Source organism: Leptosomus discolor, chromosome 16, assembly GCF_034619465.1.
Source record: "Leptosomus discolor isolate bLepDis1 chromosome 16, bLepDis1.hap2, whole genome shotgun sequence".
Taxonomy (NCBI): Eukaryota; Metazoa; Chordata; class Aves; order Leptosomiformes; family Leptosomidae; genus Leptosomus; species Leptosomus discolor.
In genome coordinates this window covers 3942881-3956023 of record NC_141406.1, presented here as the reverse complement: position 1 = coordinate 3956023, position 13143 = coordinate 3942881, and the positions used below count along the sequence as shown (strand labels likewise).

The 13143-nt window shown below is 52.5% G+C and overlaps 1 protein-coding gene across 3 annotated transcripts in view; it reads right to left on the bottom strand.

Moving 5' to 3' along the window:
- The window catches only part of SRRM4 (serine/arginine repetitive matrix 4), a 43787-nt gene that overhangs the window by 15777 nt on the left and 14867 nt on the right, over nt 1-13143 (bottom strand). For all 3 annotated transcript variants that reach the window (XM_086474360.1, XM_086474361.1, XM_086474362.1), the window contains 5 exons: nt 7219-7362; nt 4703-4786; nt 4253-4324; nt 2484-2510; nt 1733-1783 (listed from right to left, as the gene is read on the bottom strand). In XM_086474360.1, coding sequence (XP_086330486.1) covers nt 1733-1783; nt 2484-2510; nt 4253-4324; nt 4703-4786; nt 7219-7362 — 378 coding nt within the window. The remainder of the gene's footprint in view (nt 1-1732; nt 1784-2483; nt 2511-4252; nt 4325-4702; nt 4787-7218; nt 7363-13143) is intronic.

The window sequence follows — 13143 nt, the reverse complement described above, 5'->3', positions numbered from 1 at the left end:
TTTCGGACAGGGCCAAGGGCAGTTACCAGCAAACCGTGCGCAGGGACGCAGACGGCGGCGGGATGTGGGTGGCAGGCTACCTGTCACCTTCTGTGCTCATTCCCTCTCATCGTGGCCCACCGCAGCAGTTACTTTAGATCTGGTAGCGTGACCGTCTGCTCGGGCTGGCATCACCGTGCCAGCAGGCAAAGCTAGCGGTGGGGTAGCTGGTGGGAACGCTCTGGTTTCACGGCCACACTCTACCCATCCCTGACAGCACTAATACGACCGGCTTGGACAGCATTTAGCAATTTGCTGCTGTAAAAACCTCAGCAAATCAATTGCTCGAGGACGGCATCTCCTTTAAGACAAAAGGGCAACTTCCAGTGTAATTGCTTGAACTCTGCCTGGCTGTTCTCTCTGATGCTTTTCACACCCTGTGATTATATTTTTAAACATTTCACGTTTTGGGATCCTCCTTCTTTATTTCCATACAGCTGAAATCAGCAACACTGAACAGCTCTCCCTCCTTGGGTGGATTTGTGTGAAAATCGCCATGTTTGCTCTTCACTCTCTCCATCAGTCCCTCCAGTTTAAAGCATTTTCCCTTTCTGCAGGAGGAAAAACTGGTCCTGTATGATTTAGATAACCAGTTGCTCGACACTAAGATAAGCCAAAGCAGTGTGATTATAGAAAAATCCTGATCAGAGACGGCTCATGCCATCTATCTGATCCACGCTCAGGAGCAATAAGAAGGTTTACAGCAACCGGGAGTGGCTCAGCTCTGATTTGTGAGCTGAAAGATGAGGGCTAAAACACCTTGGCTGGTCTATTCCCAAAGAGCAATTCTAGCAGCTGTCATTCCCCTAGGTCAGTGCACACCAGCAGGGCATCTGATCTTTGTTTTAACCACGCTGTTAGGCTTACTGCATACTGCCCAGTGATACAGTGGAGAAATGCCTGCTTTTACGGGTAACCTGGGGAGCCCAGGGAGGCCCAGAACTGTTTCCTTGCTCTGAAAGCAGGCGAGAAGCCACAAGTTGCAATTCCAAGGAGAAGACAGGGAAGGAAGTGAAAAACAGGGGGCTTACAGGCCTTCCTTCCAGCCCTGAGGAAGCACGTTTTATGCCATACCCCTTGATTGCCTGCCCCATAGGACAAGGATTGCACTGTGCTAACACTCCAGGGCACACGGGAACCTCAGCCCCAGATTTTTACAACCTCCATCACCTCCAAACAATCCCTTCTCTTCCCTAGTCCGCTTTGCCTTCTGCTCCCATTCAGATATTTGGTTGTACTGTATGTCATTAGACCCTACTGTAACCTCCAAGAGCAGAGAACAAGGAGGAGCTAAGGCCCTTCTCAGTAAGGGTGTGCCAGCCTGCTCTTTGGGCAGCAGAGGCTGTGGGACACTGTGCTGTGCAGATTTGAGTTCATCCTCTTGTGCTGGCCCCATCAGAAAAGCTGGGGTCTTTGCCTAGGGTTGGATGAGCAAGACTGTACATCTTTGAGAGCTACAAATAAAGTACTGAATGAGGTGGCACAAAAGAGAGGGAGAGGAAAGCTCTCCAGCCTCTACAAACCCTTTTCCACTCCAGCAACCAGAATTGCTGGTTTTAGCCGTGAAATAATTCTGAGAATTGCTTAGGGCTGCGCAGACGGTGTTAGCTCCAGGGGACCCACCACGTCAAGCACTTCCTAGCCCCACAGCTCTGTGCGGGCAGGGCAGGGAACTCCATGAATTGCTACTTACTGTTTTTTGTGTTTTCTTTCTTCCTTTCTCTTACTTTTGGGGCTTGAAGAACTAAATAAGAAATGGCTAATTAATTCAGAGATTTCTGTTCTGATAAAAAGCTGCACAATCACACATCAATGTTACAGCTAGGTTGCCCAAGAGCGTGCAATAAAAATGAAAGGGATTAATGTTTCTGCCGCGGCACAGGGGGTCTGAGCGCCTGCTCACAAATCTGGCTCGTGGGCTTGGCCAAAAAGGATCCTCAAAGGGGTCAGCCATCCTGGTGACTTTGCATTTTCCCCATAGAGAAGATAAATACTTCTTGATACCGTGTGCACACGTACTGGAATCAAGAGAGTTCTTCCAGTACACACCTGAAAAGCCACTGACTCTGAATGTTTCAAAGATGGGCACTGCTGGGGGATGCCATGCTGTTTGCAAACGAAACCATAAGGGAAATGAAGGCTCAAGATGCAGGATGGATGCAACATGAATGCGGTTATACCAAGAGGTATATTCCAGTTATGTGCTTGATTGCACAAGTTGGGCTGCAGACCCGATTCCTGTGGGGCCTGTGAAATGTGTAAGTCTGAATAGGTAGAGTGTAGCCCCAGACTCAGAGAGAAAGAGGGCAGCCAAGGGGATTTCACAAGGACACACAGAAGGAAAGTGTCTTCTGCCCCCACCCAGTGAACATCAAACTGTGAGATCCTGAAAAGACCATTAAACTCTTATGTCTAAGGGCCACCCACACTTGCTCAACTCTTACCTGTGTCTTCTCTTCTTTGAGGATAACCTGCAAGACACAATTATGTACGTTGAATACAGAATCTCACAAAACTGGAAATTTGAATCAGAAAAAAATGTGTTTAGGCTCTGTGTTAGACTGAGCACTGTGAGAAGACCTCATGTACCAGCTGGGCAGAATGGCCTTGGTTGCCCTTTAGCCAGCTGGCAAGGTGGTACCTGAGAAATGCTGGTGTGGTAGAAGTGACTAACACACTCTACAAAATTAAGAATATGATCCTCAGGATAACAAGTCTACAGAGACCAGATATATCCCATGTCCCTCACGGGTCCCTTTTCTCTGCTACTGCCTCCACAGTTTTGCACTGCACTTAGTTTGAGAGGGCAGAGGTGAGTCTATTCCCTGGTTTTCTATATGAAGGACCAAGTAGCAGTCAAAGGAAAAATCCTTTCTTTATAACTCCAGAGCAGCCTCACAGCCAAACCAGCGTCATGCCTCTGTCTTGCCTTCTGGAGCATCCCTGGGATGACACAGGAGCCACTGTGCTGGTGGTCCTCATAGAAAACCCTGGGAGCATGGAGGACAGTCTCCCTTGTGTCAAGGCCTGGTCCCAGTACACTGCCCAGCCTGTCGTGTCTCATCTCAGCTTGGAGCACAACCACCTGCAGAAGGCATCGCCTGGAGCCCTGCCTAGAGGGGCCATGAGATTGCCTGTCGCAAGGTCGGTTGAGATCTGTAGTTGAAGCGCTACCAGCTGTCTGAAGACAACCTCCCTTGGTCACTAATGCTTAATGGTTTATCATGCTACCTTTTGGGACCAGCTACATCTTATCCTTGGCCTATAGGGCGTAAAAGTGTACTACTGAAGGTTCAAAGCCAAGGAGCATCTGACCCAGGACTTGCATCAGGAGATGGCATCCATAAAAGAGCATAAGAATCCCTCCTCGGGAAGGAAATATTTTAAAGGAATTTCTATATCCTTGTCTCTCCTCCTCCCTCCCTTCCTTTTCTTTAAGATTCAAGCTCAATTTTTTACTGTTATCCATTTTTGGTAGCTTCTCACTTGGTTCAATATATTACAAATACATGAACTTTCCAAGGGAGATGGCATCCACTGCTCTCTTCAAATATTGGTTTATCATTGAGAGAAAACAGTGAAATATTTGCAATTTTAAAATTTAATTGTGCTCTTTAAATTAAAAATGGGCTTCAGAAGCGGAACGTGGAGGCAGTCACCCAGGGCTGGGAGGGAAGATTGAGGTGTGGGTGCAGGGAGCTGGTCCGAGCCTTTTCCTGGTCCAAACACTGACACTTTTTGCAGGCTGGGGGAGGATAGAAAGGAACTGGTGCAGGCCCCAAGCAAAGATCCTCTTGGTGTCCCAGAGGATGGAAGCCACGTGAAACAAGACAGCAAGGACAGCAGGTGGAGGCTCTGCAGACCTCATGCTGGTTTGGCTCGTCTGTCTCTCCTCCCCCACACCCTGACAGCTCGTATTTATCCGCTTGCACTGGGTGTGCACCCCATTTTGTGCCCTCCTTGCCCAGAGGGACGCCAGCTCTGCCTCTGCTCGGCTGCCCGGCTTCCACCTCCCAGCGGGACCCTGCCCTCTGGGGGGCCATTATTGAGAGGCAGGAGTTTGATGCCCCTCTCTGCCTCCTGGCGCTGGGCTCGACCAGCTGCCCGACGGCAGTAATGTCTTTCACCCCTTGTCCAGACCCTTCCACCCCTTGTCCAAACCCCTCCCGACAGGCGCTGCCAGCAGGGAAGTACATCGTCAAGGGAAAAATACCTGTTTCTTTTTCGCTTCTTGGAGCTTTTCTTCTTCTTCTTCTTCACAGGCGAGGGGCTATAGGAGGGAGACCTGAGGAGGCAGAGGGGCATTAGGGGGGCTCTCCCCAGCCCCCCCAACCCTTACCCCACCCCCACCTGCATCTCCCCAGGGCAGAGAGGGGCCGGGGGCTCCCAGGACAGGCGGTGGGTTGAGCCCCATCCCGGCCTCTGCTGCCCCGAGGGGAGGGAGAGAAAATGGCGGGCGAGAAAATGGCGGGCGAGAAAATGGCGGGCGAGAAAATGGCGGGCGAGAAAATGGCGGCACCTCCCTGGGCCTGTGGAAACCCCCAGCCGCTCGCACCTCCCCGCAGGCCTTCCAGCCTCCCTTCCTCACCGACTGTCGTCCCTCCCGCACGGCCGAGGGCTGCCTGTCCCCTCCCGCCCCACGCGCCGCCATGGCCGCCCTCACCTCCTTCGCTTCTTGCGGCCCGATTTCTTCTTCTTCTTCTTCCCCCGGGCTGGTGGCGGCGCACGCTCCCCATCGCACGAGGGGCTGAGGAAGGGGGGAAAAGCAAAAAAAAAAAAAAAATTTAAAATAATAAAAATAAGACCTGAATCAGCTCACATGGGACTGCCCTCTCCTGTCCCCACCTCAGGGACATCTGGGGCAGAGAGATCAGTTTTCACAGGGGACCTGGGGCGCAGGCGAGTGGCTAATTACCCTCTAACGAATAATTTGGTCACAGTTTAAATGAAGTGTCTCCTCCATGGGTCTAATGGAGATATAATGAGGCAGCTACTGTACACCACGGCGACGCTGGCTGATTATTTAAAACATGTTTGCTGAGGTTAACAACTCTGGAACAGATTTATAGGTTTTGTTGCTCTTTGTAAATATGCTTTAAATAATTAATAGGCATTTAGTTTGCATACAATAATTATTGCAACCAGATGCATCTAACCATAACAAAAAACTTGACATATGTTAAATAGCAATTGATTAGAAATATATATTTATTGAGATGTTATGGTAATTCAATGAGATATGCATCTCTTACAGTTGTTAAACCTCTTGTAAATTAATTTCTTTTTTAAACACACGATACTGAATTCGTTATGTTTCAATGAAAAGCAAATACCACTGTTAAATTAATTCAGAGCACTGGGATGAAAATATGACAGATACTCTGTGGCTACTCATTAACCAAAGCAAATGTCCATAAAGATGGGGGAAGCTGGCAGCAGCCTGCAGATCCCCAAATTGATCCCTACTGATCCCCAGATCTGCCTGTAGATCCTCAAATGGATCCAGGGGCGAGGTTCGCAGGGGACAGAGCCAGCTCCCCAGGGCCTCTGCAAAACTGGTGACAGGCAACCCTAAGGAAAGGGCAGACACTGTTGGAAATGAAGGCCGTGGGTTTGTGCCTCAGTTTCCCCACTTCTCGCTGCGCTGGCAGGAGTCGCCGCTAGTGGGGAATGCGCAAGGGCAGCCCTGTGTTCAGAAAACACCTCGGGATCTTCACTATGGAAACAGGCCAAAAATTGAACAGTTTCTGCAGAAGAAATAAGCATTGTATTTAATAATAGGCCTAACGCACAGCAAATGTCATGGCACATTGATCTGTCAGTGGTGGAGGGGACTCGGGCTCCGCTACCCCCCAACATTTGCTCACCCAGGGCTTGAATTACTACCAGAATCACACTACCATAAACAGGCAATTACTTAGTGCTTTGAATACACCCTTTTTGGTTTTCAAATTGCTCTGCAAAATGAAACTGTACATTAATGCTTTGGCTGTGAACTGTTTCTGGTGCAGTAAATCCGAGGTGCAACTGCACTGTGGCTCCAAGGAGCACCCAGATACTCCTTCCCACTCTTTCTCCCCCCAAGGATTTTACGAACTGGCAGAAGCGTTGCCAGGATATATGGCACACCTTGGGCACGGCGGGTCTTTTTTCTGCATTATGGTAGAAGAAATGTGTTTGCCAAGTCAGCTCGTTGTCACTAAGCTCAGACATCTCCCCAAAGCCACCCTAAGGGTCTGTGCGAGACCAGGGACCTGAACACCGGTCTCAGCCCCTCAGTAATCAGGATGCTCAACTCCAAGTCCCACATGCTTTCCCCTAGCACAGATTTGGGCTACCCAGCAAACAGGTCTGGGTATGTCTCAGCCCATCCTCGCCCAGGGCCACGGCCAGACACTGCCACAGCCGAGGGAGAGCGGGGAGAAACCTCTGACTGTGCCATGCAGCTGCAGGCGGTTTCTGTAGAGCCATTCTCCCTCTCACAAGATAAAGCCTTTGTCTTTGATGTGAAAGCTTTCTCCCTGCACTGATCTGATTCTAATTGTTTCTCTGCGATTGTGATCAAAGTCCAATTAAAAATACACTTTAGATTATTGTTCCGGTTAGCCTGAAATCTGAAGATATGAAATGTGCTTTCTTGCTCTTTCTTTCCAGCATCTTTAACCAAATGGAGAGGCTTTAGTCCTAGAGACAGTTTAGCAGGCAGGGCTCAGACACCTTAGCCGCTTCATTTACAACGTTTGATTCATTTTTCCACTCTCAAGTTGTCAGGGGCTAACGATGAATGAATAACGAAGCTGTGTCCTAACGAAGCCGATGCTGCCGGTCTGACCTAGGCACGGGGATAGGGGAATTGCTGAAGGTGATGCCCAGCCAGGGGTACCCTGCAGACCTGGTAGCACGCAGGGATGCTGGCAGGTTGCCTGTCCGCCAGCCAGGGCTACTTGCAAGGAGGCTGCACGAGCGAGACGTGGCGTGGAAACGAGCTGCAGGTTTCTCCCCACAAACATGCACAGGGGTTTCATACAAATTTCATACATTTGATGTACACTCACAGTGACATTTAAGCCATCCCCAGCTTTCACAAACCCCCCAGAAGGGCTAGGTAAACAGGCACAGGATGCCTCCTCTGCCATCCCACTGCTTTGGGGTGACCCCGCTCACAGCCCTGGCTCCTACCTGCGTGGCCGGCGGTGAGCGTGGTCTCGTCTCTCCTTCCCTTTCGTACAGCCGTTGGTGGTGGAGGCCTCCTTGACTGTGCGGCCACTCAGCTTTTCAGGATGCCTGTCTTCCGCAGGGTACGTCAGGCAGCTGAGCGTCCCGCTGCAGGAGCGAGAGGAGAGAAAGGGAGCGATAAAGGACGGCCCGTTCAGCTGGGCTCGGTGGCTGAAGGTTCCTGTGTACTGGGGAATCCCCTTTCCTTCCCCCAGGTAGGACCTGTGCTGCTGTGAAGGAGAGCTGCAGGTCTCTCTCAGGCCTCCTGAGCCCACACTGCTCAGCCCCGCACTGGGAAACGCTCCTACAGGGCCCCAGAAAACCCCCGTTTCCAAGCCGAGCTGCGCCGCAGCATGGGCGTGCTGTGCTCGGCTTTCAGGCAGAAATGCCACGAGCGCTGTACAGCCAAGGAGCAGCTGGACAGCCCCATACCGCTGGGACAGCACGGCGGCCAGGTCCAACGCAACAGCAAGGGGCACTGGTAGCCAGTCACACCAGCACCCCTGGACATCTTCCTCTGAGCTGTGGGCTTTAGCTCACCAGAGACAGCACTAGTCTTGCACTCCAGAAGAAAAAAAAAAGCTTTTGCATTTCAAATAACATTCTCCAAACCTGCATTGCTAATGCCTTGCCACACATCTTCACCCTATCTCCCTTGCCAGCACTCAGTAGAAGCAAACTTTTGGCAGCCAGAGAACAGCCTTCCTCCCCACTCCTACGAATAGGGTGTTGGGCCAGTAAACACACCTGATCCTGCTGAAAGCCCAAACTGGAGAACCTGGGACAGCCCAGCAGCGCTAAGGGGAACCATCTGAGCCAGGCAGGTGCCTGTAAGAGCTTTGGGGAGACCATGAGAGTTGGTGAGGAGCTGAACCAGGTCAGGGAAAGCCTGGGGTGAAAGATCTCCAAGAAACACGGGGTCTTGAGCAGGGCAAGCTGAAATGGAGAAAAGCAGCCAAATGGAGAAAACAAACCCAAATGAGCCTGAGCACAGACAGTCGGGAGGAAAGTAAATAGGTTTCCAGGCCCTGCAGATGTTTATTTCAAAGAACAGAAAGATTAATAGAGAGCCATAAACCATACCCGGCAGGGGCGCTGAGAACGCTGCGGGTTTGGTGTCATCCAGAGTATTACTCAAACAAATAAAGCAAGCATTGGCATGTCCAAGCCCAGCCTGGCTGTGGGGTGGTACCGGTGGTGGGCTGGGCTCAGCTGGCAGTGAAAGTGTCCCCGTTTCTTCCCGTTAGCGTTTTGAAGCCGATCTCGGGAATGGGCTGTGGGTGCCGCTTTGGGGTTTGGCCATCCCCAGGTTAGCTCTGCAAGGTCCCGCTGCTGTGTCTGCCACCCGACCTGCCGCCTCCCTTTGGAGAGCAGCACGCCAAAGCCCATCGGAGCAGCGGGAGGCTGGAATGTCCCCCTGCCAGCCCTGCAGGCAGAGCGGCTCAGGGATGCTGGGAGAGCGCCGCAGAGACTGTCGCAGCCATCACACGTGAACTGCGGGGATAGGAACAAGGGGTCAGGACCAGGTGCGTGCCGCACATCTTGGGGGTTAAATGCGGCCAAGAGGATGGCCAAAGAGCAATGGGACGCTATAATGGCACTTCAGCCCCGGTTAGGCGTGACCAGAGGCTTGCACGCCCCAGGGAACATCCTGCTGCCTGCCCCAGCCGTAAGCAACACATTTTGGGGCTGGAGCTGGCACGGGAGCACCTGCCGAAGAAGGATCACCCTTCTTTTTCCACCTGTGATTTTTCTCTCTCAACAAACTCCCACTTTCTCTAATAGCTGACTCTTTCTTGGATTTTGTAATGCCTGAACATTTAAGGATGTGCATCACCCAAATACAAGTGATAGGAGTCAGTGGGGGGAAGCTGGGTGAAATATTTCTGGCCCAGGACACGCAGGAGGTGATGATCCCTCTGGCTTTAAAAATCTGTTATTCTGCTTGTAATAAATCCCCCAGTCGCTTCCCAACATCTGTTATTTTTAACCATCCGGGAAGCTACATGGTTAATTGCTTTCTTTGTGCAAGCTAATTAGCTTGTGGCCTTTCCTGAACCCCTTTTAAGAACACTCTTCTGAGGCTCAATCATTAGGATCCATTAAAAATGTCCCTAAATTAATGACCTGTGCAAAGTCTGGGCTGGATCAGCTCCAGCAGCGGAGGCAGGAGGGTTCCTCCCCGGGCTGGCGGCACGCTGGGGCACCGCTGCCTTGCAGGAGGGACCTGGGCATGGCGGGTGATGTCCTTCTCACCCCAGTTCCCTCTCCCACTAATGGGATTTTCAGGTCTTGGGGTTAAAACATATTGGCCTTGAGGCAACCAAGGATTCTTGTCCTGCTACGTGCTAGGAAGCATTTCTTCTGGGCTTGGAAGTAATTATTGATGGAAATAATTATTCTCCAATTCCATCAAAGGCTGGCTTCAATTCAACCAAACGTTCTCCTCTGATGAATGCTGAGAGTCACTAGCGCTCTAAACGGGCTGGTAATCCCCTTGCGTTAAGCTCCGCAGACATTGATTGAATATATATATAAAAACTTACATATTTTTTTGTTGTCTTTCACGTCTTTCATGACTGATATAAAAATGTTTGCAGTTTGGTGTGAACGACTACTGTAGCCTCCAAGGAGAGGATTATCACACCTTCCCCTGCCGGTCCCTGCCTGCAGCGGAAAGGAGAAAGCCTCTGAGGGTGCTTTGCTGGAGCCGGCCCTGGAGGGAAGCGAGGATGCTCGGGGCCATGCAGCTGGAAGCACTGGGCTCACTCAGCTGGGGGGACATGCTGCCCACAGAGACATGTACCGGAGCAAGCAGGAGGAAGAGGAGGCAGGAAGGATGCCCAGGGTTTGGTCTGCTGGGGGGGCAACACTGTTCCACCATCAGAGAGAGGACCGCAGCAAACACGGGTTCGTGTTTGTCCCTAAGGACGCATTCCTGGCTGCAGGCAGCCAGGGCAGGACAAGGCAGCTGACTACCCATCCTGCCTGCCCTCCAAGTTTCTCCATTTCCATTAGACAATTCGATTGCTTGCACTCATTTTTCTTCTTTCCTCTTTTTCTCCCATGCAGAAACCCGGCCTATCCATCAGGCCCGCCAAAAAGCAGCATCCCTGCTCGTGATGGGGAGAACCCCTGCAGCAGGGCACCCGCTGGGCTGCCTGTAGCCAGCTCAGAGCAAAACATGCCTTGTGCAACTTCCCACCATGGACTTCCCGCCTTCTCCCTTCCCTTCATGGCTGTCTCCAGGCCAGGAGGGGTTTTTTGAGCTCATGGCAATTTTTCCCAGCTTTGCCGTGCCTGGAAGGGAAGGAGCAGGCACGCAGAGCTCTCGTCTCTCCCACCAGCCCAAGCCTTCCATCACTTTTCACAACCCAGCCAGCCCATCTCTGCATTTTGGTATCAGATTTGGGCTCTCCCATGTTTTCCTTCCCTAACAGAGTATGTGAACAGCAGAGGGAAATGATCTATTGCTATCCTAATAGAAGTGATGCAGAAAAGGTCACTGGTGGGAAAGAACCCAAATATTCCTAATTTGAAGGAGGGTAAAACCACCGTAAAACACTAGGGCCATTTGGAGGAGAACAGGGCAGGTGACGGCAGCCCGGCTGCGAGGTGAGGAGGGTCCCTGTTTATTTTTGCAAACTGCCTGAACCACTTCCCACCAGCCTTTCCCAAAGGCACGCCGTGTTTCTGAATCCCACTGGGCTCCCCACTGCCGGCAGCGCCCTGCAGAGCCCCATCGCCTGGCGCCGCCCCGTCCTGCCTCCCTTCCCTGGGGGGCTGGCATGTCACCTCCAGTTTGTCGTGGCACCACGGAGGCCGATTTACTACGTTGCAGCCCCTGCGCTCCACAACGGCTCCCTTTGGGCCTGGACATCACTGTTGGCTGGGGAAAGGTAGAAAGTCACCGCTGGGCTTGGCAGGAGGCTTTTGCATCGGGTGTCGGTGGCCGTGCACACGGGTGGCAGCTTAAGGCCGCTGCTCTGCAGAGGCCAAGGAAAATGCAAGACCGGAGAGGTCCCACGGGGCGTTTGCAAGACCTAGGAGATGTGCTGGGCTCAGCAAAGACTCCTCATGGAAGTTGTTAAAGACACGCAGTGGCCTCCAGAGCTGTGGGTGAGCCCCACGGGTGAGTCCTGGGGGCTTAAACCAGCCCAGCCACGGGGAAATATTTCCCCCCCCAATGGGATTGCATTGCCTTTCCAGCCCATGGACGGATCCTGGCCCCCTCCACAGAGGGTGGGGCAAAGGCACAGGATATTTGCTGCCTCAGGGAGCAGCGCTAACTCACAAACCATCCCCGTGCCTCCATCCCGGGCCGCCATGCTCAGCGCCGTGGCCGAGCGCCACTTCATCAGGCCATGAAACGTGGCGCTTGGTGACGCACGCTTCACCAGGAGCTGAGCCCAGCGACACCCGTCCCCCCCGGCCCCGCAGTGACACGCAGTCGGTGTGGGTTTGGTGTGCACTTGAGATCCCTGCGCGCTGGCATCTCAGCGCTGCTGGGGCCGGGCAGCTGCCCTCCCCTGCCTGCAAGGCTCCCGCGTCCCAGCTGAGCTCCTCTGCCCTGGCCCCGCAGCAGTCTCCTGCCACAAAGCTTTCATCAATCATCCTTCCCCCTCCCCGCAGTAACTCAGCTCCTCTTCTCGAGAGGAGAGAAGAGCAGGACAATTGCCTTCCTAGTGACCTTTCTGCTGCTGGATGCTGCCCCCAGGCCATCTCCCCACCCGCAGCAGCATCGTCCCTCGCCTTTGCAGGACGGGCTCCAGCAGTCCCAGCCCTCCGTGGCCTTGCTGCAGCCCCTCTGCCCTTTTCAGCTGCTTTGCAAGCAGCAGCGTAAGCACACTGGGGCTGGATCATGCTAAACAAGCCTGGTTTGGGGTTTTTTTTTATCATTTATTTTACTTTGCACATGCAGCTGGGGTGGGTGCTGGATGCACCCGGCTGCATACACAAACAGTTCGCAGCCCCAGAGCACTGGATGCGCTTGGCAGACCTGGACTGACAGCATTTCCAAGCTCAGGACAGAGTATTTGGGAAAGCCAATACAGAAACTTTACTACCTTGCCCTTTGCAGCCTGGCTGGCTCCGTATTCCCATCATCTCTACAGCCCCTGGTGAAAAGGTAGGAGCAGCTCCAGCCGACTGGAGCCCAGAAGATGAAAAAGGTTAAAGCATCTCTGATGAGCCTATTAGTTGTGAATGTTTCGCTGGCATTAAACTGATGATGGATGCCTCGCCTGGGGACTGGGAACATCAGCCCGTGAAAGGACACGGGCGTCCGTGGCAGGCGCAGCGCTCCGAGGGGAAGTGGGAGAAACTCCTGCGCCTGCAGCCGCTCGCACCAGGGATGCTCTCGCCGCTTCTCCTGAGTAACGGGGCAAAAGGGGCCTGGACACATGATCAAATCTCTCATCTTTCCTCTTCTGTCCTCACCTGGAGCTTTTGGCTGGGTAGGAGAGGGCAGGTGGCAGGTTAGGGTCCCTGCTCTCCGGCATCCCCACAGCTCCCTGCCACGGCCACCTCTGAGGTGCTTCTGTCCTGGGCTTTTGGCCCCAGCAAGGGCGGGCTGAGCTGCTCACAACGTTTCTAAAATCCACCACTGTGGGCTGAGAAGCCTTTTGGTGCTGGCAAAATAACCCTTTCATTTTCACTCTTGCTCTCTGGCTTTGCTCGTCTGATTGAAAAAGAAAACGGTCAAACGGCTCCTTTTTCCCAGGAGAGGGAGGGGACAGAAAAGAAGGCTGTAAAGACATTTCCAGGCAAAAACTCCAGCAGATGTGTTTACGTAAAGCTCTTTGAAATATGCACTAAAAATACCTCCTCAAAATTAGGAGATGAGGAAAAATTGTAAGTGCTTCCCACAAACACGCACACACACACAAA